This window comes from Gopherus evgoodei, unplaced genomic scaffold, assembly GCF_007399415.2.
Source record: "Gopherus evgoodei ecotype Sinaloan lineage unplaced genomic scaffold, rGopEvg1_v1.p scaffold_33_arrow_ctg1, whole genome shotgun sequence".
NCBI lineage: Eukaryota > Metazoa > Chordata > Testudines > Testudinidae > Gopherus > Gopherus evgoodei.
The window spans coordinates 1,438,777-1,464,698 of record NW_022060005.1 but is presented as its reverse complement, the minus strand read 5'-3'; the positions used below and the strand labels follow the sequence as shown (position 1 = coordinate 1,464,698).

Genomic DNA, 25,922 nt, shown 5'->3' with positions numbered 1-25,922 from the left:
CTCGGGTCAGTTTCCAGTCAAACACTTGGAGCCTGGGCTAGACCAGAACAATAGTCTAAGTAGTTAGAAATGACATTCTAAACATTGTCGGTTACCAAATTCTTAAAAAACAACTTATAACGCACTTGACAATTCAATGAACTTCTGCCACTGTGTACAAAGGGCATTGCTCCCTGAACAGAGATAGACATCAGATTATGGCCTGATTTAAGGCACTTTGAGGAGAATGTTTGACTAGATCAGTATGATTGTGCCCATTTTAAGGTGGGGAAACTAAAGCAGCGATATGAAGTGATATGTTCAAATCACAAAGACAGCTGAGGACAGAACACAAGAGATGAGATTCCCACTTCTCTGCACTGATTGGAAATGGGTGGGAATCTATCAGTCTTTCTATGTATCTATACATATATTTTCTTCTTTTCCTCTTTGCCTCAGTAAAGTTACTATACCAGTACATTCCACCGGTTAGTGTATTGGAAATTTTCCATTATTACATTTTTTTCAAGAGGTACTATCTTTCTGATGAAACAAAGATTTTTGCAAATCAATCAACCAATAAAAATAAGTTTGGGACTTTCATCAATTCAATAACAAGAAGAAGCTATTTCTGGTGACTAAAGAACAAAATATTTTGACTGAAAACTTCTGGTTTATGAAAGCTTTTTTTTCTTTGGGTTTTTTTTTTTACAAAATCTTGACAAAGAAAATTTGACAATAAAAAATATTTTAATTTTTGGTATAAATTTTGATGAAAAAGCAACTTTCCCAACTGATTCTATTAGTTATACAATTTACAAATAATAGCATTTCCTTTTGTTCATGCTAAATTTCATACTATATTAGAAAAAAAGTGATGATAGACTCATTCCTTGAGTACAGGTGTGTTGACTCTTCAATGAGGTAATTTTTTTGAACAGCAATTTTCAGGTAGCTCACATTACAAGGAAAGGCAAAGCTATTTCTCAATACAGCTACTTTAAACTTTAATTCCAGGATATGCTGGATCTGGCTAGTGGATCAAACTTACCATGTCTTCTGATAGAGTTTGTCAATACAAACTCCCTTTATTCACAATGTTTTTTCTCTCCGGATGACACACAATAGCCTTGGCTGCTGAAAAATAACATGGTTTATCTTGCTTTCTCCCCACCTAAATATATAACAAACATAGGAATATTTCACACCTGGTTCACATTTACATTAAGGTCATATTACACTGCAGTAACAATATAAAGGGACCTTAAAATGTACATAATAAGTATAATTCACTCCCATTTTAAACCCCCATTCTACTGCCAGAGTGGTGTGAAGTGTTAGTATAATGAGAACGTGCCTCTTCAAAATAAAAAGTTTTGGGAAAATTTCAGAGATTTTGATGTTGATAGGAAACTCCTTCCACCATTATCCAACTGGCTTTACCCCTACTTATCTTGTTAATGAACTGCAGCTCAAATTGGCTGCATGAGGAGATTACTTTTGTACTCCACTCCCATCTTCCCAACACCCTGAGGATATTCAGTCTCAACAGAATTTCACAGACTTCGCTAGAATGTGTAACAGACTCTGCTGGGTCAGGCTGGTCTCCTGGTGAAAGCACAGTACTGGCAGCCTGAAGTCCAGCATTCTAGTCCTGTCTTCGCCAAATGCTTGCTACACAGCTTTGGTGTGTTACTTAAGTCCCCTCTCAACCTCATTTTTCCCAGCGATAATATTATGACAGTAGCCACTTACTTCTTGTCCGACTTTCAGTGAACATGAAGAACAATTGATCACTGTCCTTTTTATAACAGTGCTTAATATAGTTGAAGACTGTTTTCAGATCCCCACTCTGTCTTCTTTTCTCAAGACTAAACATGACCACTTTTTTTACCCTTTCCTCACAGATCAGGTTTTCTAAACTTTTCATCATTTTTGTTGCTCTCCTCTGGACTCTCTCCAAATTGTCCACATCTTTCCTAAAGATCAGTGCCCAGAACTGACACATTACCCTAGCTGAGGCCTCACCAGTGCCGAGTAGAGTGGGACAATTACCTCCTGGGTATTACATATGATGCGCCTGTTCTATACCTCAAATGTTATTAGTGTATTTTGCTACTGCATCAAATTGTTGTCTCCTATTCAATATGAGATCTGTTATAACTCCCAGATTATTTTGAGCAGTACTACCACCTAGCGAGTTATTCACCATTTTCTAGTTGAACATTTGATTTTTCCTTCCTAACTGAAGTACCTTGAACTTGTTTTTATTAAATTTCATCTTGTTGATTTCAGACCAATTCTCTAACTTGTCAAAGCTGTTTTGAATTCTGATGCTGTCCTCCAAAGGACTTGCAACCACACTCAGCTTCGTGTCATCTGCAGATTTTATCAGCATACTCTCCACTCCATTATCCAAATTATTGATGGAATAATTGGCTAGTACTGGACCCAGGAATGACCCCTGTGGTACCCCACTGGATATGCCCTCCCACTCTGACAGCAAAACATTGATAACTACTCTCTGAGTATGATCTATCAACCCATGGTAAACTCACCTTATAATAATTTCCTCTAGACCACATTTCTTAGTTTGCTTATATGAATGTCATGGGGACTGTGTCAAAAGCCTTACTAATATGAACATATTTCCTATCTACTTCTTCCTCCCACCCACCAGCTCAGGAACCCTATGAAAGAAATGAAAAGTTTATTTTTTGAAATTTTGACTTAAATTGACATTCAAATGATTAATATTGATGTCATTTTCAGTCAAAATGTCACTTTTTCATTTTGAATTAACATTTTGAAATGAAATATTTGATTTTGAAACATTGTAACTGGAACTGATTGAAAATTTCCTAACAGAACAGTTCCATGGGAATGTGTTGATTCCATTAAAACTTTTAAAGGAAGCCAGGTAGGCAGGCAGTCTGTCTTCTCTATTTTTTCTACATAAAATTTCAGAATTTTGGTCTGGAAGAAGTTCTGAAATGTTTATTTATTTTTTTTTATGATTCAGGGTGATAATAATAAAAAAGATGAAACTTTGGAAATTACTATGAAACGGGTGTTCCGGGTTCTGACCAAAACTGTTTTGGATCACAATGGATGTTTTGCCATTTCTGAGTTTAATTTTTTTGGAATGCTACATTCCACAAAAAATCTTCACATCTTAAATTTTCATCCAGATTTGAAATAAAAACCTTTATCTATCAGGAATGTAACCATTAGATCAAGTTCATATGATAAAAAAACATTTTCTGTGAAAATGTATTGATCACCATAATTAAACTTCTCCCTTGTAATTTCTTTTTGTTGAAAAACAACTATTTTCAAAAATGAAAATTTTTGTAAAGAACTGTTGACTTAGTGATTTTTTTAAATGAAATTTTTCATTTCATTTTTTGTCAAAGTTTAAATGCAAAACTTTATAAAAAACATTATTGAATTAGCTGTCTAAAGATAGGCAGATAAGCACCTAGTGGGAATTTCAGAAGAACCTACGCAGATCAATCACATAATTCCCATTGAATTCAATGGGATTTATGTGCCTAGGCCTTTGAAAATTCCAATATACACCTAATAATCTTAGAAAATCTGGTTCTAAGACACTTTGGTGCTTTTGAAAAATTTACCTCTAGTCTACACAAAAAGTTGTACTGATGTAATGAAAGGTGTGATTTTATACCAATTTAATTAAAACCATGCAACTTTGTGTGTGGACATAATTATATTGGTTTAAACCTCACTTATATCAATTTTCAGGTGCAAACTGAACTGATATAACCAGTTTTGAACATAAGAGTCCACAAAGGCACCGAAGTTGCAGTGGACCACATAAACATATTTAAGTTAAGATGCTGTGTCTTGTCCTTATAGACAAGTCCTAGGGCCAGATTTTTTAAAGTATTAATCACCCAGTGGAATTTTCAAAACTTCTAGTTGCCATGAGTGCAGGGGAGTGGACTAGATGACCTCTCAAGATTCCTTCCAGTCCTACTATTCTATGAGTCCTACTATTCTATGAGTCAATAGATAGATAGATTAGATTCGATTCGATTAGATTTGATTCGATTAGATTAATTTAAATTGGAGTTGGGCACCTAACTCCCTTAGCCTCCATGGAAAATCCCAACCTAAATCTCTGTAAGGGGAAAGATGATCCAGTGCATAATTTTAGCAATTATTTTACCCTTTACTTAAATGTTATTCAGTCCTTAGCCCAGCAAATTCCCATTGTATTTACCAGGATAATGCCTAATACTGCTCAGTAATTTTCACACCCATGTGGATGACAAATGCTCTGACCAGGTCAGGATTTCATGAGCACAATGACAACCCAGTGGAACTGGATAGCTAAGCACCGGGGCTGAGATCCTCAAAGGTAGAAAGGTACTAAAGAGGCAAACAGGTGCCTAGCAGGGTTTTCAAAATCCCCTTGGTGTCTAACTTCCATTGAAGTCCCTAGAATTCAAACTATAGTATATTAAAGCATATTAGGGAGCCTTAGGGTAAAATTTTCTAAAGCACCGAGGTGACTTAGGAGCTTCTGTCTCATTGGCTCTTTAGTCAATTAGCTGAACTTGAAAATGTAACTGTAAATCCTATTTTAAAAAGTGATTTAGGGCTGGATTAGTCAAGGTATTTGGGCACCTGCTGGGATTTTCAGAACACCTAGGTACCTAAAACGTTGGTTTATATTGAAAAGGGTGGAAATATAATTGCTGATTGCCTGTGTTGATTAGACTTTGATTAAAAAAAATGTCAGGCTGGGATTTTCAAAGGTGTCTGAGGGAGTTAGGCACCCAAATCCATTACATTTCATAACTCCCTTAGGATCCTTTGCAAATTCAAATCCAAATAGGGAGGGGGACCAAATTTAAGTTATAAATTAACCTGATATTGTAACTTTAATGAAAAATCAGAATACCAAAAACAAGCATTTAAACAAAATTCTGAACGTTCACTGTAAAAGTCCTTGATAGATTTCAAGTTACAGAGAATTTTTTTCAAAAGTGGCTTCTAATTCTGAATGTCCCAAATTTGAGACTTCAGGATTAATCAATCTGTGAAAGAAACTTTTGGCCAGCACTGGAACCTGATTATTTTTTCTGAAGTTGTTTTAGAAACTCGGCATATCATAGTTTTGCTGTATTTGTTGGGTTTATGGTCTGTTTAGCACAGATGGCTAGGAAGGACTGCTGGGCACAGATGGCGTTCACCTTTCGAGGAGGGGAAAGGCCTTAAGGAGGGCTTTAAACTAGGTTCGACGGGGACAGGTGAGCAAACCCCACAAGTAAGTGGGGAACAAGACCTGGGAGATAGGTTGGAAACAGGAGGGAGCACGGGCTATAATGGTAGAGAGAAAGGAGGGTCAGGGCAAAGCTGGGAGGCAAGATCAAACCAGTATCTTAGATGCCTATATACAAATGCAAGAAGTATGGGTAATAAGCAGGAAGAACTGGAAGTGCTAATAAATAAATACAACTATGACATTGTTGGCATTAATGAAACTTGGTGGGATAATACACACGACTGGAATGTTGGTGTGGATGGGTATAGTTTGCTCAGGAAGGATAGACAGGGGAAAAGAGGAGGAGGTGTTGCCTTATATATTAAAAATGTACACACTTGGACTGAGGTGGAGATGGACATAGGAGATGGAAGTGTTGAGAGTCTCTGGGTTAGGCTAAAAGGGGTAAAAAACATGGGTGATGTCATGCTGGGAGTCTACTACAGGCCACCTAATCAGATGGAAGAGGTGGATGAGGCTTTTTTCAAACAACTAACAAAATCATCCAAAGCCCAAGATTTGGTGGTGATGGGGGACTTCAACTATCCAGATATATGTTGGGAAAATAACACCGCGGGGCACAGACTATCCAATATGTTCCTGGACTGCATTGCAGACAACTTTTTATTTCAGAAAGTTGAAAAAGCTACTAGGGGGGAAGCTGTTCTAGACTTGATTTTAACAAATAGGGAGGAACTCGTTGAGAGTTTGAAAGTAGAAGGAAGCTTGGGTGAAAGTGATCATGAAATCATAGAGTTTGCAATTCTAAGGAAGGGTAGAAGGGAGTACAGCAAAACAGAGAAAATGGATTTCAGGAAGGCGGATTTTGGTAAGCTCAGAGAGCTGATAGGTAAGGTCCCATGGGAATCAAGACTTAGGGGAAAAACAACTGAGGAGAGTTGGCAGTTTTTCAAAGGGACGCTATTAAGGGCCCAAAAGCAAGTTATTCCGATGGGTAGGAAAGATAGAAAATGTGGCAAAAGACCACTTTGGCTTAACCATGAGATCTTGCGTGACCTACAAAATAAAAAGGCGTCATATAAAAAATGGAAACTAGGTCAGATCACAAAGGACGAATATAGGCAAATAACACAGGAATGCAGAGGCAAGATTAGAAAGGCAAAGGCACAAAATGAGCTCAAACTAGCTATGGGAATAAAGGAAAACAAGAAGACTTTTTATCAATACATTAGAAGCAAGAGGAAGACCAAGGACAGGGTAGGCCCACTGCTCAGTGAGGAGGGGGGAAACAGTAACGGGAGACTTGGAAATGGCAGAGATGCTTAATGACTTCTTTGTTTCGGTCTTCACTGAGAAGTCTGAAGGAATGTCTATAATAGTGAATGCTTACGGGAAGAGGGTAGGTTTAGAAGATAAAATAAAAAAAGAGCAAGTAAAAAATCACTTAGAAAAGTTAGATGCCTGCAAGTCACCAGGGCCTGATGAAATGCATCCTAGAATACTCAAGGAGTTAATAGAGGAGGTATCTGAGCCTCTAGCTATTATCTTTGGGAAATCATGGAAGACAGGGGAGATTCCAGAAGACTGGAAGGGGGCAAATATAGTGCCCATCTATAAAAAGGAAATAAAAACAACCCAGGAAACTACAGACCAGTTAGTTTAACTTCTGTGCTAGGGAAGATAATGGAGCAGGTAATTAAAGAAATCATCTGCAAACACTTGGAAGGTGGTAAGGTGATAGGGAATAGCCAGTATGGATTTGTAAAGAACAAATCATGTCAAACTAATCTGATAACATTCTTTGATAGGATAATGAGCCTTGTGGATAAGGGAGAAGCGGTGGATGTGATATACCTAGACTTTAGTAAGGCATTTGATACGGTCTCGCATGATATTCTTATAGATAAACTAGGAAAGTACAATTTAGATGGGGCTACTATAAGGTGGGTGCATAACTGGCTGGATAACCATACTCAGAGAGTAGTTATTAATGGCTCCCAATCCTGCTGGAAAGGTATAACAAGTGGGGTTCCGCAGGGGTTTGTTTTGGGACCGGCTCTGTTCAATATCTTCATCAATGATTTAGATGTTGGCATAGAAAGTATGCTTATTAAGTTTGCAGACGATACCAAACTGGGAGGGATTGCAACTGCTTTGGAGGACAGGATCAAAATTCAAAATGATCTGGACAAATTGGAGAAATGGTCTGAGGTAAACAGGATGAAGTTCAATAAAGATAAATGCAAAGTGCTCCACTTAGGAAGGAACAACCAGTTTCGCACATACAGAATGGGAAGAGACAGTCTAGGAAGGAGTATGGCAGAAAGAGATCTAGGGGTCATAGTAGACCACAAGCTTAATATAAGTCAACAGTGTGATACTGTTGCAAAAAAAGCAAACGTGATTCTGGGATGCATTAACAGGTGTGTTGTAAACAAGACACGAGAAGTCATTCTTCCGCTTTACTCTGCGCTGGTTAGGCCTCAACTGGAGTATTGTGTCCAGTTCTGGGCACCGCATTCAAGAAAGATGTGGAGAAATTGGAGAGGGTCCAGAGAAGAGCAACAAGAATGATTAAAGATCTTGAGAGCATGACCTATGAATGAAGGCTGAAGGAATTGGGTTTGTTTAGTTTGGAAAAGAGAAGACTGAGAGGGGACATGATAGCAGTTTTCAGGTATCTAAAAGGGTGTCATCAGGAGGAGGGAGAAAACTTGTTCACCTTAGCCTCCAATGATAGAACAAGAAGCAATGGGCTTAAACTGCAGCAAGGGAGATTTAGGTTGGACATTAGAAAAAAGTTCCTAACTGTCAGGGTAGTTAAACACTGGAATAGATTGCCTAGGGAAGTTGTGGAATCTTCATCTCTGGAGATATTTAAGAGTAGGTTAGATAAATGTCTATTAGGGATGGTCTAGACAGGATTTGGTCCTGCCATGAGGGCAGGGGACTGGACTCGATGACCTCTCGAAGTCCCTTCCAGTCCTAGAGACTATGAGTCTACGAGTGAGGATACCTGGATTCTGTGCCTAGCTCTTTTAGGGACACACAAAATAGCTGTTATATCAGTACTCTTTTTGGGTATGGCTACACTTATAGTTTTGCAGCGCTGGTAGTTACAGCTGTGTTCGTACAGCTGTGTAGGGCCAGCGCTGCAGTGTGGCCACGCTGACAGCTACCAGTGCTGCAGTGTGGCCACATTTGCAGCACTTGCAGCGCTGTTGGGAGTGGTGCATTGTGGGCAGCTATCCTAGCATTCAAGTGGCTGCAACGTGCTTTTCAAAAGAGGGGGGTGGGGTGGAATGTGACAGGGAGCATGGAGGAGACAGACAGAATGGATTTTTGGAGTTGACACTGTTCTCAGCTCCCTGCCTTGGAAGTTCTAAGGACTGTGCCTACCTTCAATCATTTTAAAAGTTCTAACTCCCTTCCCCCACTCCTCTCTCATTCACTAAATGCAAATTATGTACTGCTAAATACCCGTCAGACCAGATCAGCAACTGCTGAACATGGACTTTTCCCTCCCCCTCTGCCGTGTGAGAGTGCTGTTTCTCTCTTCAAGCAAACAGCTGTGAACATTCCAAAGTAATTCCCCTGCCTGCCTCAGCTCACTCAGCAAACAGGAGCTGTGTTTGTTTTTTAAATAAGCAGTTTGGCTGAACTCCGAGCTCTCCCTTTCTTCCCGTTTGTTGTGGACAGGAATTCTGGGATACCTCCTTATACCCCGGAGGTCAATAAAAGCGCTGGTGGGTGTCCACACTTGCTGACCAGCGCTGGATCACCAGCACTGGAATCCCTACACCCGAGGCGCGACCGGGTGTACAGCCAGCGCTGCAACCAGGGAGTTGCAGCGCTGGCCGTGCTTTGCAAGTGTGGCCACATCCTAAGTTGCAGCGCTGTAACCCCCTCACCAGCGCTGCAACTCTCTAGTGTAGCCAAGCCCTTTGGTTCTATTTCCACTCCTTGAGGGGTGTTAGGATGGTGGTTGGAGCAGAGTAGGGCCTGAGAAACAGGGCTCCTGGGTTCTAGTCACAGTTCTGGTTGAGAAGTAATATTCCACTGACTAAATGGAGAGAAGAACTGCAGACTCCTGGCACAGCTGGTTAAAAATGTTTGAAAATCACAGTTTAGATTAAATTCCTCAACAGAATTTAAAATTCTGATAAAAAAGGGATACATTTTTGTGATTATTTTAAAGGAAAATTGCTTCCTGTTTTTTGGTTCTCTCTAGCCCTGAGCTTTGACGTAATTGGCTCATTGCATGATCTTGCACATCTCAGTCTCAATTTGTCAAAGGAGGTTGAAACTGACTCATTCTTTTCAACCACAGAAATGAATGCTGGTTTATATATGTAAATTGTTATTTATACTCAAAAATTGGGCAACTCTCCTTTGAACTGCAACTCTGTATAACATCCCCGCTCCAACTTGGGACTTCAGCAGGCTTTGAACCTGAGGGCATGGCTACACTTACAGTTGTACAGGGTTGGGAGTTACAGTTGTCTTCGTACAGCTGTGTAGGGAAAGCACTGCAGTGCGGCCACACTGACAGCTACCAGCACAGCAGTGTGGCCACATTTGCAGCATTTGCAGAGCTGTTGGGAGTGGTGCATTATGGGCAGCTATCCCAGCGTTCAAGTGGCTGCAACGTGCTTTTCAAAAGAGGGGGGTGAGAGGGAACGTGGGGGAGAGAGAGACAGTGGATTTTTGGATCTGTCAGCTCCCTGCCTTGCAAGTTCTAAGGACTGGAACATACACATCACCAACCTGCAATCAATTTAAAAGTTTCAAGCCCTTCCCCCACCCCTCTCTTATTCACTAAATGCAAATTATGCACTCCTAAATAGCCTTCAGACCACATAAGCAGCTGCTCAACACGGACTCCCCCCTCCCCCTCTGCCATGTGACTTCTCTCTTCAAGCAAACAGCTGTGAACCTTCCAAAGCAATTCCCCTGCCTGCCTCCACTCGCTCACTCCAGCAAACAGGAGCTGTGTTTGTTTTTTAGATAAGCAGCTCAGGGAGCTCGGAGTTCAGCCATTCTTCCGGTTTGTTGTGAGCAGGCATTCTGGGATACCTCCTAATACCCTGGAAGCCAATAACAGCGCTTTTGGTGGCCACACTTGATGAGCAGCGCTGCATCACCAGCGCTGCAATCGTTACACCCCAAGCAGACCAGGTGTACAGCCAGCGCTGCAGCCAGGGAGTTGCAGCACTGGATGTGCCTTGCAGGTGTGGACAGTTACTAAGTTGCAGCGCTGTAAACCCACCACCAGTGCTGCAACTCTCCAGTGTAGCCAAGCCCTGTGACCTTCTGCACAAAAAGAATTAAACATCCTATTGATTTACCTCTGCTCCCACTGGCTCAATGACAAAAAAAAACTATTGACTTCCTTGGTAGCAGAATTAGGCCTATACTGAGAAAAACTCACCCTATTTAACAGGGATTTTCAAAAGAGACTACGGGTTTTTGTTCATTTCTTACTGATGCTCAGAGAGTGCTGAATGCTGAACACCCACAGGTCCCATTTGAAAATGATTTTGCTCCTGAATCTTGAATAATTCACAGGAAAATGTTTTTTCTGTTGAAATTTTTTGGGGTTTTGTCAAAAATACAACCCCCTCCCCAAACACACACCCCAAAACCAACTTTTTCTTTTAAAATTTTCAGTTTAAAACAACAAAAATATAAATTAAAATCTTGGGCTTTGGATGCTGACCATGGGAAAAAATATGTTTCATTGACAAAAACTAAAAATTGTGTTTTTCAAAGAACACCTGAAAATGGAATTTCTATCATGAAAGTTTCTTTTTTGTCAAAAAGACACTTTCAGTGAAAAAAAGTTTCCACAGGAAAAATTATGACAAGCTTAAAATTCACCCTGTGAGCAGGAAGGCTCCAGAAATGTAATAGCAATATCATATTTTCAGCCTTAAACCATTATTTCTTGCCTCTTTTAATTATCTGCTTTTTCTGTGCCTCAAAATCATCTGCATCCTATAAAGCCATGGTTGTGTTTAATCATTTTAATTTCATGTCTTCATTTGTTTTGGCAGGGAAAACAGCTAACCGCACTAGAAAAAGGCAATCACACCATTGTGAAGGAATTTATTCTCCTGGGATTCCCTGGGACCCAATATTTGCAGATCTTGCTCTTCATGGTCTTCCTTGTCATATACATCTTGACGGTCACAGGAAATGTGTCAATCATAGTCCTAGTGGCAAACAGCCGTCACCTCTGCATCCCAATGTACTTCTTTCTCTGCAATCTCTCCTTCCTGGAGGTATGGTACACCACAGCTTGCATCCCAAAGACACTTGCCAACCTTGTGTCCCAAAGCAAATCCATCTTCATCAGCAGATGTGTCCTACACATGTATTTTGTTTTCTCCCTAGGATGCACAGAGTATTTTCTCTTGGCTGTCATGGCCTATGACTGTTTTTTGTCTATATGCTATCCATTGTACCATAGCTCCATCATGAACAGCACCTTGACTTCTCAGCTGGCTGTTGGCTCTTGGCTGAGTGGTTTCCAACTATTTCTGTCCCAGCATTTCTGATCACCAGGTTGTCCTTCTGTGGCCCTAATGTCATCAATCACTTTTTTTGTGACATAGCACCATGGATAGTTCTTTCCTGCACAGATACCTAACTTGTTGATCTGGTGGCCTTTATCATCTTATTCATCGTCATCCTGTGCTCCTGTGTCATAACCCTAGTATCCTACATTTACATCTGTAGTAAGCTGAGGCACTGAAACATAAACTCTTATCAGAGGCCCAGTATGAGGCCTTAGGCCTGAACTAAAGTAATGGTCAAGTCTTTGCTAACATAAAGCAAAGTTAAGCTGTGAGCCAGAGGCAGGCCCTGCTCACAGAAGCTGGCAAGGAAAGGGCTGATTCTGTAAAAAGAGACATACCTAAAAGGTACTGGACACCAGATATCAGAACATTCGCATACTTGTACACTTCACACAGATAACAAGGAACAGGTTGACCCATCCCAATGACAGTGCCAAAAGGGTAATATGATGGATAGAGTTGTTTTGTTCAAACCAACATGTACAAGGTGAGAGGCGGCACCTTACTACGTAGAGGGGTTGTACCTTGCTAGGTAGATGGGTTGCACGTCAATACGTCAGAAGTGATGTGTAACTTGTTTGTACCTGTGTATAGGAATGCATCCCTTGGGCAGTGTCTTTGTCAAGCCTAGGGGGGCAGTGAAAAGTCCCGCCACTGACTGAGCTGAGTCCATTGTCAGGGAGCACATACGTACTGGCTAACAGCACCTTAGCAGCACCTTGAACTTCGTTTGCCCGGGAGCTGGAGACTGTGTTTCTCTTCGACAATAAATCTGGCCGACGTGCTTTTGTATCTTTCTAGAGTCTGGGGGTTCTCTCGGCATCTGCTGTGTCAGCTATCTGCGCAGAGCCGGGGAAGCACACAGAGGGAACACACGCATAGAGCTGATTGATATCAACATTGAACAGAGCAGAGCACCACACCGGTAGCATCTGACAACAACATCATCTCCACTATACTGAAAATACCATCAGATAAAGGATGGAGAAGGGCCTTTTCAACATGCTCTTCCCATCTCACGGTCATGATTATCTGGTATGGTTCGACCATTTTCCTACATGTCAACCCTTCCATGCAGAAGTCATTGGAATTTACCAAAATAGTCATCGTCTTGAATACTATTGTCACACCCCCGTTGAACCCTTTCATATACACACTGGGGAACCCAGAGGTAAAAGAAGCCCTGAGACTTGTATTCAGGGAAGTGATGTTTTTCAAAATGTCCTGGAGGTCATTGACTGTCATGGAATATGTGGTAAAAGAAAAATAAGTCTGAAAATGGAAGATATACCAAAGTTTATAGTGCACTGGAAAAAAATCCCACAATCTCTTAGGGCCAGAATTCTAGAGATAATTAGATGCCTAGCCCCAGTAGAAATCAATGTAAGTTAGGTGACTAAATACCTTTAACAATCTGGCCCTTAGTGTCTCACATCCTTGAACATTTACAACCAAATTGTTAAACATATTTAGGTGCCTAATTGGATTTTCTATGAGTTTTAAAGGCCTAGATAGATGCTTTTTTTTAAAAAAAACAAAACCCTAAGCACCTAAATACCTTTCAAAATCCAGCCCTTATGTTACTTTGTATTTAATTTACAATGAAGCAAATCACACATGTGCCAATTATTTATTTATATTAAAGCATGGCCCTTGTAGATGATATAGATATAGATTATACTGATAAGCTTGACAGAGAATATCAATGTTTATTTTTAAGCATTTAAAATATTGTCTATATTTTCACACTTGCAGGAAATTACTGTGGCGTGTCAGACAACAAGGTGGGTCAGAGAATAATTACTTAATGACAACTGATTTTTTGAAAAGTTAGAACTTTATAATGATTAAAACTCAAATTGTCAACATCACAAGTCAAAATATATGCAGTATATTCCTAAATCAAACTCCAATAAGTTCTGAAGCAGCATTTTTCTTACTTTGCTTATCTGTACATTTCTATTTTTATTGATGGAACCATTTTGGGGGGGTGGGCGGGTCAACTGACTGTATGGTGAAAATGTCATTTACTGACTTTTACTGATAAAAATGTAATCCTTCCAAACCTAGGTATAGATAAAGATAAACCCACAGGAACTTCAAATCAAGACCCCAGTGGATTTTGAAGGGGATTCAGAATAAAGTTCCAGGTCTAGTTCCAGACTGGATAGAAACCCAGATGGGTATTTTTGTAGGCTTCTTTCTTTCTTTCTTTCTTTCTTTCTTTCTTTCTTTCTTTCTTTCTTTCTAGCACTGCAAAATTTTGTAAATATTGATTTCACAAGGACTCAGCCAGTTTAGACTGAAGATATGTGAGGATAGCTTGCAAAATTTTGATGATGTCAAAACTGAATCCAGAATCTTAGTCTTGATTCACCTTTAAAATCAGATGCAAGTCATAATGTAATACCTTGGCTTAATGCACAAGATGGTACTTCCCCTAGTGGTTACTACAATTGTCTTCTACTTCGTCGCAGCCTGAGAAGTTAATTTTTTAGCTCCATTGCTAAAGGCCTGTGTCTTCTGTGTTGAAAGTTCCAAGATCATGGAAATCCCCAATTTACAATAAGCCTAGATCTAATCAGGATTTGAATTCACATGTTTTGTGCTCTGTCCGCTTTTACTAAGAGTTCCTCATTGTCTTTTATTATCACCTCCTTTTATGGCGACATTTATCTAGTGCTTGTGGAAGTGGCTGACAGAAAATAAAACACCTAACTTCTTTCCAAAACTTGAGGTTTGAGAAATTTCACAGAACATCTCCTTTAAGTTTCTAAATGCCTTTGCACTTTCTGAGTTCATTCATTGTGAATACAAATCTCAAAAAGAGAAGGCCCAGAGATGTCCTCATGCTACCTTCAACCTGACTGGGGTCATGTTGCACTGGGATTCTCAAAAGAAACAAAATATTGGAAGACTACAGAGGTTGGGAGAAATTTTTTTGGGAAAAAATCATTATTGCTAGGTCCAAGCATTGACAAATCATGAATCAGGCCCCCCAAAATCATGAGATTGGCTTTAAATAATAAATGTGGGGTTCTTTTCAATTGCTGTCAGGTTTTTGAGTCTGCAGGGTGCATTTACTTCATGTTTTTGTTTTTCTCTGTAACCATGTGTGTGTCCTGGTGGCAAAAGGACTAGACTGCAACAAGAAGACCTCAGTTCTATTCTTGGTTCTGCTATTGGCTTGGTGGGTGACTTTGGGCAAGTAATGGCATTGCTCTGTGCCTCAGTTTCCCAATCTCTAAAATGGGGATAATGATATTCACATCCTTTATATAATATTTTGTGATCTAGGGATGAAAAGAACTACCTAAGAAAGAGGGATTATGATTATTTAAAAGAAAATATAAAAGCTGAAATGTTGATTCAAGCAGTTGAGACTTTAAGAAATATAACAAATATTGTGAGACAGACAGTAAAAATCATAAGATCCTAGCCCCACTGAAATCAACTTCAGAACTCTATTTCAGTGGGGCCAGGAGTTCACCTCATATTGTTCAGAATTTTATCTTAACCCAACATTCAAACCTTTTGAGGCTTGTCTGCTGTATAGGGACAGACCTTCGACTGCCAATTTATAGTAGATTAGCATTCGGGCTACAAGATGTACTTAAAACATATGGATGTGTTATGTACAATTAATATCGCTTCATTAAATAACATGGAACTGGTTAAGATTTTGTGCAATCTGATTTACCTAATATTCACATAAAGATCATTGTAAGTGATCACTCACAGATTCACGTAATCAGTGTCCATGTTTCCACTGGATCTTGAGCCCACTGGGTTTTGTGAGTGTAAATTCTAATGTTGCCATGCATTCACAGATATTAGAATAGTGAAGAGACTCCGAAATGTGCTGCTTTTGTGGATATGTATCATTTTGTCTGGGCCTGGTGCAGGCTGTTTTCAAAATGTTAAAGGTTATGAAAATGATATGTATGAGGAAGATTGTGTCCAGAAATCGTTCTCAAACAATTTAGTTTCTTTTGTGAATTCTACTTCTGTGAGACACTACGCACTTTATCAGTTTGGATTTATTTATTGTTGGAATATCTAGATAGCACAATACATTAGATTAGAAAGATAGAAGTGTATAGTGACACAGAGAGAGATAATTTTTGTTAGCTGTGATCTCCATACAATTGATACACCTTCATTTTCCCTGATACTAGAATAAAATTTTATTGGTAGCTTTGGTAGCTGGTAGCTTGGCAAATACGGATGTTTTCATTGGAATTTCTATATTGTGCTTCACTGGACAATCGGAGCACCTGAAACAATTAAGGATATATCATTTGATAGTTCACAAGGATAAAAGAATCATTCAAGTTACTGATTTCACTGATTTTACTAAACTCAATGTACAGTGATAGCAAAACATAGAAACACAACAATTAATGTGGATGAGCGTCCTGATCACCTCATAGGATATGATTTTTATTGCGGCTTTTTGTCTAATGTGCAGTATAAATCCCATGTTCATGGTTTGAGGATCTGATTGTTTAAATTAAAGACTTATCCTTCCTATGGAGTGATTATCAAGTTGGGATACAAGCTTGGGTACTGATGTTACATAGGGACGTTGGACCAAATTCACATCTGGAGTAACTCCCTTGACTTCGGAGAATTTGCCCTAGTGTCTCCCAGGAACAGAGCGGGTGTACAAAAATCTACTTTAACATCAGCCCTATATAAATACAAACCAGGGATATACATTACACTTTAAAGTAAGAGTACTGCAGTTACAGTGTAGTTACAGTTCAAATGCGCTGTAATGACAGTGTGCTTGTGTTTTTTCAATATCTGTGAGTGCCACTGAACCATATAATCAGGAAGTTTGCTGCATAACTGAGAGCAATCGCAGAGGCTGGGATTTTCAAGGCAGCCTGCAGGAGTTTGGCATCCAGATTCCATTAACACTTTTAGCCAGCATCAATAGAGTTTGGTTAAGACACTTGAGCTGGATCCTCAGCTGGTATAAATCCAATGGAGCTACGCCAGCTCAAACCAGCTGAAGATATGCCCTTGAAAATACCATGAAGAACAGCCAAATGCATTCATAATTAAATCTGTTATGTAGTTGTCCTTCAGCGTATATGATTTTCTGTAAAATACATATTGAAAACATAAGCATGTGGTAATTACAATGTAACTAAACTGTTATTACAGTACCCTTATTATAAAGCATGACTGGACATAAACATTATTTACTGCTGAACACATTTTTTTTTTCATTTGACACTTGGGTTGATCTTATAAAAGCAGCCTAGAAGTTTTGGAACCCAAAAGACCAGATTTTTAAAGGCATTTGGGTGCCTAGTGGGATTTTCAAAAGCATCTGGTTGCCTATATCCAAGAGTGTTAGGTGACTAAATGGTTTTGAAAATCTCTCTAGGAACCTAAATATCTTTAAAAATCTGGCCCAAACTCTCTTACGTAGCTTTAAATATCTCATATTTGTACTTTTTGGAACATTGTTTCTTAATTTCCCTTGTTATTCTTTCAAGTCTATTTTGATTCTTCTTTTCTACTTCTGTATATTTGTATATGGCCCATTCTTACTCTTAAATGGTTAAATAAAGTTTATATTTTTGTTTGTTTTTCCCTTGTGTTGTGGAGAATGCATTATTTAAAAGTACGCTAGTAACACACTGCACAAAATGATGGAATAAAGCCTAAGGGATCAACATTTATAACATGTGTTCTATGTTATCAATGAGACCCAGGAAAATAACTCTTTGGGGTTAACTGGGGAATCTGTCTATGTACAATTTATGAATTCTTGTTGATCCTGTGAAATTGCTATATCATTGAATGCCTCAGTGTATGTGGAGTTAGCAATCTACTGTCAGGGTTGTGTCACGTATTTCCCAGAACAGGGAAAATGGAGGGTCAATCGTCTTAATAGCTCCCATTCATGTGGAAGCATCTCAGGAAAATGAAACACAGAGAAACTGGTCTGACTAAGATTATCTGCAAGGCTGAGGTTCATTGGAGCAGGAACTGAACCTGGAACTCCCAGGTGAGTATGCAAATCACTAGGCTGTAGAGTCATTCTTACTCTCTCTCTCTCTCTGGCCCACTGAATATTTAAATATTTTATAAAAAGTAGAACAGCTGCAACAGGAAAGAGACCCATCCCCAAAGGCCCTAAATCCCAGTGGTTAGGGCACTCTTGTGGGACTGGGGTTCATGTTCTTGCTCTGGACAAGTGGAGTAGAGATTTAAACTATGGTCTTCCATATGCATATGAGTGCTGTAACCACTGAACTATTAAATATTGGAGGGCAGCATGCTACAACCTCCTACCTGGTGTAAGCATCTGTCTCCACTAGGGACTTCCCAGCTGAGAATATCAAGCAGAGATAGGTGCCTCCCTCTGACCTGGATTTAGGCACCTAATCCCCTTTGAAGGTCAGAATCTAGGCTGCACTCCTTTCCTTGTCATTGTCTTTCGGTTAGCTAAGGTAGCTTTTCATGTTGCATTCTAGCTTCTCTGAATCCCATTCTTAGGTTCCTAACTCTCCCCATACATTATATATGTGTCACGGAGTGTGGGGGAGTCCGGCCCTGCACCCCTCTTCCTGGGACCCACAGTGACTCTCAGCCAGCCAGTAAAACAGAAGGTTTATTGGACAACAGGAACACAGGTTACAGCAGCGCTTGCAGGCACAGTCAGGACCCCTCCACCGAGTCCTTCTGGGCTTTCAGGGTGCTTGGATCCTAGCTAGGATACCCTGAATTCCGCCCACACAGCCCCAAGCCCAAACTCAAACTGCTTCCCTCCTGCCACTCCCTTCCTTTGTTCCCCTTCCCGGGCAAAGGTGTTGACCTTTCCCCTCCCTTACCTAGCTCAGGTTACAGGCCCTGACATCGTCCATCCCCTAAAGTCCTCCTCTGCTCTCCCACTCCCCACACAGACAGTCCCTACTGCATCACAATATGGTTACCCTGGGTGCTAATTCCAAAGTGCTGCCTAAACTCCCTTTATGGATCTAGCCCTCCATTGGTTACACTCAGGTCACATTTTTCAACTTTCTGTTACAACCACAAGAGCTACAACCATCTCCCATCCCCCAGTGAAAGGTGAGGTTTTGATTTAATAACATGAATCCAGAATCTTGGTCCCTAGGCACAATACTGCCTGTAGCTTAGCACATTATCAGGAAGTCTGTAAAATTTTGCTGAGATCAAATCTATAGGGGCGGGGCTGGGGAGGAATATAAAATGAGCTTCCTCCTCAAATCTTTTCACTTGCCATAAATTTGTCAGCCAAAGGCAATTCCTGCTGGCAGATGCTGAGCTTCTGAAGGAAATGAGGGTCTAACCAATATAGAAACAGACACAGTTTTCCAGAATCTTTTGGTTATGAAATGTTCAAATATTCAATTTATGAGACATTTTGTATGTGTGCAACTGATTATTCCTTCCTAAGTGGAGTATGTTGCATTTGTCTTTACTGAATTTCATCCTATTTTGTTCAGACCATTTTTCCAGTTTGTCCAGATCATTTTGAATTATAATCCTATCCTTCAGGAGTGAGGAATCATTAAACTGATATGCACAAAGTAAGTATATTTCACCGTGCTGGTTCTGGTTTGGTTTGTTTCTTACTTATGCTGTAAACCCTGGCATAAATAGAAGGACATATTGGGCTTGATGCTCCTTCCATACCGGTCTGACAGTGGTGTGAATCCACTCACTGAAGTGAAATAACTTCTGATTTACATCAGGCTAAGTGGCAGGAGAAATTGCCCCATTGATGCCCATGGAGTTACTCTGGATTTACACTGTGGTGTGTAAGTGGAGAATCTTCTCCCTTTTCCTCAGCGGCTACATTCCTAATTTGCACTGGTGTGAGTGAGTGGAGAATGAGTCTCATTTACTTCAGTAGAATTACTCTTGATTTACACCAAGGTGAGTGAGAAGGGACTAAAATGTCTCTTTAACACATGGAACTCACTGCAGCAGTAATTTACTGAGGCAAATAAATAAAGTCACACAGATTTATCTTAGGTAAGTGTAGTAACCCTCACCCTGACACAAGCAGCTGCAGAGAATGCTTCCCTGGGGAGAGATATGGCCAGTGAGAGGGCAGCTCGAACTGGGAAGGGGCTCAGAATCTGCCTGAAGGGGCAGATGGAAACAAGTTGTGAGAGGAGAAGAATTTAGATTCTGAGCTGGCGGATGAAGTGGAACTTGGAGTAGGAGGTGAGGTGATAAAATATGAGAACAACAGAAGACTAGAAGTCAGGGACTGGGAAGTGGAAAGGAGGAAAGAAGAAAAATAGGAAAGGTTTCAGGTCAGGAGAATCCAAAAAAAGTAGACCTGAGTATGTGAGCTGACGCTATTAGAGAAGGGAAATAGAGGGAAATAACAGCTACAGATGCACCAGAAAGAGAGCATCAAGGGACAAAAACTGAAAGAAGATATAATTGGTGAAAAAGGGAATTGATCAAAAAGTTGTGTTAAATGAAAACAGATCCTGAAAACAGTAAATCAGAAGCTTGCCCACAAAGACCTAAGGTATATGAATAGAGAGAATGACTGTTTGAACATCTATTGACAGAATACAGTTCAAAGGTGCCTAAAGGACAAGTGTGGGCCCGTTAGGTGAAGAAACCTGCCTCTCCTCACAGTTAGTATAGCCTAGTCTGCTCATCACACAAAGAGGCGGTGATCAATGTTAGGATCACCAGACTGCGATGGTGAACTCAAACCTTCAAGGGTCAGCAATATCTAATACAGAGATAGGCAGCCTATGGCACAGATGTCGAAGGTGGCACGCAAGCTGGTTTTCAGTGGCACTTGCATGGCCCAGGTCCTGGTCACCAGTCCGTGGGCCTCTGCATTTTAATTTAATTTTAAATGAAGCTTCTTAAACATTTTAAAAATTTTATTTACATACAACAATTGTTTAGTTATATATTATAGACTTATAGAAAGAGACCTACTAAAAACATTAAAATGTATTACTGGCACACAAAACCTTAAATCAGAATGAATAAATGAAGACTCGGCACACCACTTCTGAAAGGTTGCCGACCCCTGATCTAATATATTTAACTGCCTCTATAACAATCTCTTGCTTTGTAACAGATAGAATATGTGTCTTGAACACAGATGGCAAACCAAACCAGAGCGCACAAGTTCATCCTCTTGGGCTTCCTTGGTAGTCAATATTTGCAGACCTTCCTCTTTGTGCTGTTTTCCATGATGTACATCCTGACAGTCATGGGAAATATGGCCATCATAATCCTAGTGAGAACATGCTGCCACCTGCAAACTCCCATGTATTTCTTCCTCTGCAATCTCTCTTTCCTGGAGATATGGTACACCACAGCCTGCATTCCCAAGACACTTGCAGTCTTCCTGGGGACAAGCAGAACCATTTCTTTTACTGGCTGCATCACACAGATGTACTTCATTCTATCCTTTGGCTGCACAGAATGTTTCCTCTTATCCGTCATGGCCTATGACCGCTATCTGGCCATTTGCTACCCACTGCACTATAGTTCCATCATGAACAGCACCTTGTCTGCTTGGCTGGCCCTCTCCTGTTGGGTGTGTGGTTTCCGAGCTATTTGTGAGCCAGCGTATCTCATAACCAGGTTGTCCTTTTGTGGCCCTAATGTCATTAATCATTTCTATTGTGACCTAGATTCTTGGATAGTTCTCTCCTGCACAGACACACATCTCCTTCAGCTGGTGGCTTTCATCACCTCCTTCATTAACCTCCTGGGCACCTGTATAGTAACTCTGATCTCCTACATTTTAATCATTTCCACAATAGTGAGAATTCCATCATCCCAAGGACGGCAAAAGGCCTTTTCCACTTGCTCTGCTCATCTGGCTGTTGTGACTATCTGGTATGGTTCCACCATTTTCCTGTACATCAAGCCTTCTGTACAAACACCCTGGCTCTAAACAAAATAGTCAACACTTTAAACACAATTGTAACACCACTGTTAAACCCTTTCATTTACACTCTAAGAAACAAAGATGTGAAGAAAGCCTTGGAAAAAGCACTCACTGGTATGTAAGGTGTGTAGATGTCTTTGATTTGGTATACAGTAAGATATCATTAGAGCTGTTAACATTATTTCATTTGCATTGTTTTTTAAGAAAAAACAATCTTTTCTCAAAACCAGAAGCCCTTTTCTTTTTTTCTTTTTGTTGAAACTGAATATTTTGAAATTCTGCTATTTTGAATTTTTCTGTTCAGCTTCTTTCTTTCTTTCTTTCTTTCTTTCTTTCTTTCTTTCTTTCTTTCTTTCTTTCTTTCTTTCTTTCTTTCTTTCTTCACTCTGTGACTCCTCAGCTTTTGAAAAAATACATAGTGGCACAAAGAAAAAAATAATGAGAAATGAAAATGAAAATCCCTGTATACCATTCACTGTATTGCATTTAGAAGGGAAAATGGAGCTGGGGGGAAAGGATGAAGAAAAAAGAAGGGAAAAGGAGGGAAATTCCAAAATATCAATATTTAGATTTTTCATATTTGTTTTAAAATATTTTGCCGAAAAAAATACAAAGCAAAGCAAACAAAACAAAAAACTAAATAAAAATAATTTATTTTTTGAATGAAAAATACTTCGAAATTTAGAATTGTTTCACAAATGTGGGGTTTTTTTTCCATTTTTCAACAAATTCTAAGCAAAAGGCAAAATGTAATATGTCTTAGGGCTTTTGAATATGTCTCCAGCTAAACATAGTCTCATCTACAAGAGCTTATCTAAAAACAGAATTCCCATCCAGTTTCTCAGAGCTTAGGTGGAAAACTCCCGTATTTTTATTACTGAAGTTTCCAAGTTCCTGTGTATGAACTCCATTTAAAGCCAATTTTTAAAAGTATTTAGGCAGCTAAAGATATAGCTAAGAACCAAGGGCTAGATTCACAAAGAGTATTAGGTAGCAGACTGTCACTTTAGGCATCCAAGTCCCAGAATCAGACCCCACTGGGATTCACAGAACCAGCACTCAGCTGCTGCCAAACCCGTTTAGGTACTTAAACTCACTCAGAACCTGTTTGTGCAGTAGAATTTCCTTAGGCACCTATGTTTTTGCCACTGAGGACACGTCCTGTTGTATCATTCGCCGCGCCCGGATTCCTCAGCCCCAGAGCAACATGTAAACGGGGAGAAGATCAGTGTTCCTGCACCTAACTTGCATGCAGAGTCTGATTTGGTAGGTGTGCTCAGAGCATACCTAATGCCACACAAAACAGGAGGAAGTAGCCCTCCCTGTAGGGTACTTGGCTGGAGTGTGTGACACCCCTGGTTTAAGTCTCCCCTTTGCCTGATGAGGGGAAAAAAAGGGATTTGAACAGAAATCTCCTACCTCTCTGGTGAATGCTTTAAGCACTGGGCTAAGGGATATTCTGACGTGGGAGTCCTTTAGTCTTTTCTGGTGCAGTTGTTCCACTTTGGATGAATAAAGAGTCATTGGGGCAGAGGGCATGTGTACACACGAGAATATCTATAGGCTGGTGGTTGGTAGATGCTCCCAGGATCCAGTCCCCCACTCTAATGACACCTTAATTATTTATCCAAAATGGAACAGCTTCACCAGGATAGAATACAGGAGAGCTACATCAGACTACCCTATCAACCAGTGTTTAGTGCACTCTCCTTAGTGTTTGGAGACCTGTGTTTAAATACCTTCTCCCCCTCAAGTAGAGGAGGGACATGACCTAGTAGTTTTCCACATCACAGATGAGTACCTTAACCACTGGGCTAAGGGAGGGGGCTTAAGACACCCCCTTGTCCTTGGTATCTGTGATGCTTCCCAGGATTGTGAAGCACCTCTCTACCACCTGCCCTTTGAATGAGGAAGCCTTGTCTGTGTCTGTCGGGGGTCAGGTCCCCAGTCCCACCAGCCGTGGGCAATACAAGCACTCCTCTCTCAGCCTATGCAGGCTCCGCGGTCCCTCAGCAGGTTAGTAATCGGCACTATCCAAAATCTGAGCCCTCAGAATATCTCCTTGGAGTGTCCAGCCCCTGATCCACTGGATACTCAACGAATTCACAGATACTCTGCTCCCAAAGAAGCAGGACACCCCAGCTTACCAGTTTCCCCTCGGATCACTGCTCAGCTCAACACACAGTAATTAGCTATGTTTATAATGAAAACACGCACAGTTCATTTAACACAGAGGAGAGATTCAAGTCCTAGTAAGTGCCTATATTGAAAACAAATGGTTACATGTAAAATAAACATATAGTAAACTTTCTAGCACCTAGACTTACTTAATTAGTTACTGTCATATCTTATAGTATTGCTCACCTGCGTTTCTCAGCCAGGTAGGCTGCAATGCCTTTTTCATTAGACAAGCCACTCAGCTTGTCTCCTCAGTGAATGATCCTGGCTTTACCTCAGTACTCCCAGTTATACCCCTCAAATCCATTGTCTTTACTTGTAAGCAGGACATCCCCTTTGCTGGATTTTTTTTTTCCTGCAGCTCTTCTCTTATATGAATTCACAGCTTCTGCATTAGCATTAGGCTCAGTAAAGCAAATGGACTTACATTATGAGATACACAATGACCAGCCAGAGAGAGAAGCGTTTACTACCCCCACCAGAACAGAACCTGTTTATCGCCTTCTGTTGACCTGTCTTAATGTACATACCTTAAGAGCATAGTTTTCAGTATAGATACACAACTCCTTAAATATCATCTGTGCATACACTTTGCAATTATGATGACCAGTAAGCTACTAGCTCTTGGTAGAGACCTTATATGCCACCCTTTGGTGAACTGTTACATAGAAACCTGACCAGGGGATCCCTGTAAACACCTTTTGCCCTCTGCCACTTGGCACCAATGGATCCCTGGGTCACAGCACCTCCTATTGGCTAGTTTAGCCTAGCGTTCTAGCTTTTGTGGATCCCATTCTTGGCTGTCTCCCTCTCCTCTTGCATTGTATAGGGAGCCTGCGGGGCCTGACTCAGACTCTGTGAATCCCAATGATATTCTAGGTGCCTGAATGTGAGGTGTTGTGACACTGAGTACTGCAACATCTAAGTCCCTCTGTAGTTGTGTAAGAAAGTGGATTGCGGCAACAGAGACCAAAGATCAACGTTCCTCTTGCAAGATGGAGGTCAGCAATACAGGTAGACCAGGGAATGTAGATTGCAACAAATAGCAAACTCTGGGTATTGTGTTCTACTGTGTTTGAATATCAGAGAGTTTAATTGTTAGATACAAGCTCTCTGTGTCTTAATAAGAACAACAACACAGCCCTTAGAGCTAAGATCAAGGGTATGTGTAGGATAAGATTTAGAATTAGGGTTAACATTAGAGTGATGTTTCAGGGTTCGGTTTGAAATTGAGTGTTGGGTTTCAGAGTTTCATGTTAAGAGTAGGTGGGGATTATCAAAGGAGACAAAGGGTTGCTAGGCATTCAGTCCTTAATTAATTGTAAAAGGATTCAAGCACCTATTTCCATTCTAAACCCCCCAGTCTAAGTTGTTAATTAGCTCAGTTTGGACTAAGGGCTACATATTTCATATTTAAGGTATTTACATCACCACCATTACCATAGTACAGGGATCAGCAACTTCTGGCACGCAGCCTGTCAGTGAAATCTGCTGGTGGGCCATAATGGCTTGTTTTTCTGCAGCGTCCCCAGGTTCGGCCGATTGCAGCTCCCACTGGTCGCGGATCACCATTCCAGGCCAATGAGGGCTGAGGGAAGCCATGTGGGCGAAGGGATGTGCTGGCTGCCCCCTCACTGGCAGCTTCAGCAGAGAGAGCGAAGTCTGGAGGGGCCTTGGAGACTGACCTCCCACCAACCCCATTACAATGAGTCCCCCCAGGCCAGAGGCCCATGGGTGTGGGGCTGTGATTGGAGGGGGAAGCTGTCTCTGCCCCAGCTCTGGACTCCCACAGAGGATTTAGGGTTCTCCCCCCTCTCCCACCACTGCCCCCTGGATGGAGAGTGTAAGGTGAATACCCAGATGGGAATGGGGTATCTTGGAGTTGAAACATTTGCATCAACAATCCTCCCCCTTTTTTGCACCATAAAGGAGCAGTAAGGAGCAAGGGGCAGTTTGGAGACACACAGCCCCAGTTCTATGGGGGGACATGGCAGGATGT

General features: G+C 40.7%; 1 protein-coding gene and 1 pseudogene across 1 annotated transcript; both read left to right on the top strand.

Annotated features, from left to right (window-relative positions):
• The first annotated feature begins 8,230 nt into the window (after positions 1-8,230).
• Positions 8,231-13,087, top strand: LOC115641086 (annotated as a pseudogene).
• Positions 13,088-21,115: 8,028 nt separating this feature from the next.
• On the top strand, positions 21,116-21,751 carry LOC115641230 (olfactory receptor 6F1-like). The gene has a single exon (XM_030544299.1). The coding sequence runs from the start codon at positions 21,116-21,118 to the stop codon at positions 21,749-21,751; it is 636 nt and encodes a 211-aa protein (XP_030400159.1).
• Positions 21,752-25,922: the final 4,171 nt, after the last annotated feature.

Coding starts and splice junctions, on each gene's coding strand:
- LOC115641230 (XM_030544299.1), top strand. CDS start 21,116: ATGTATTTCTTCCTCTGCAATCTCTCTTTCCTGGAGATATGGTACACC.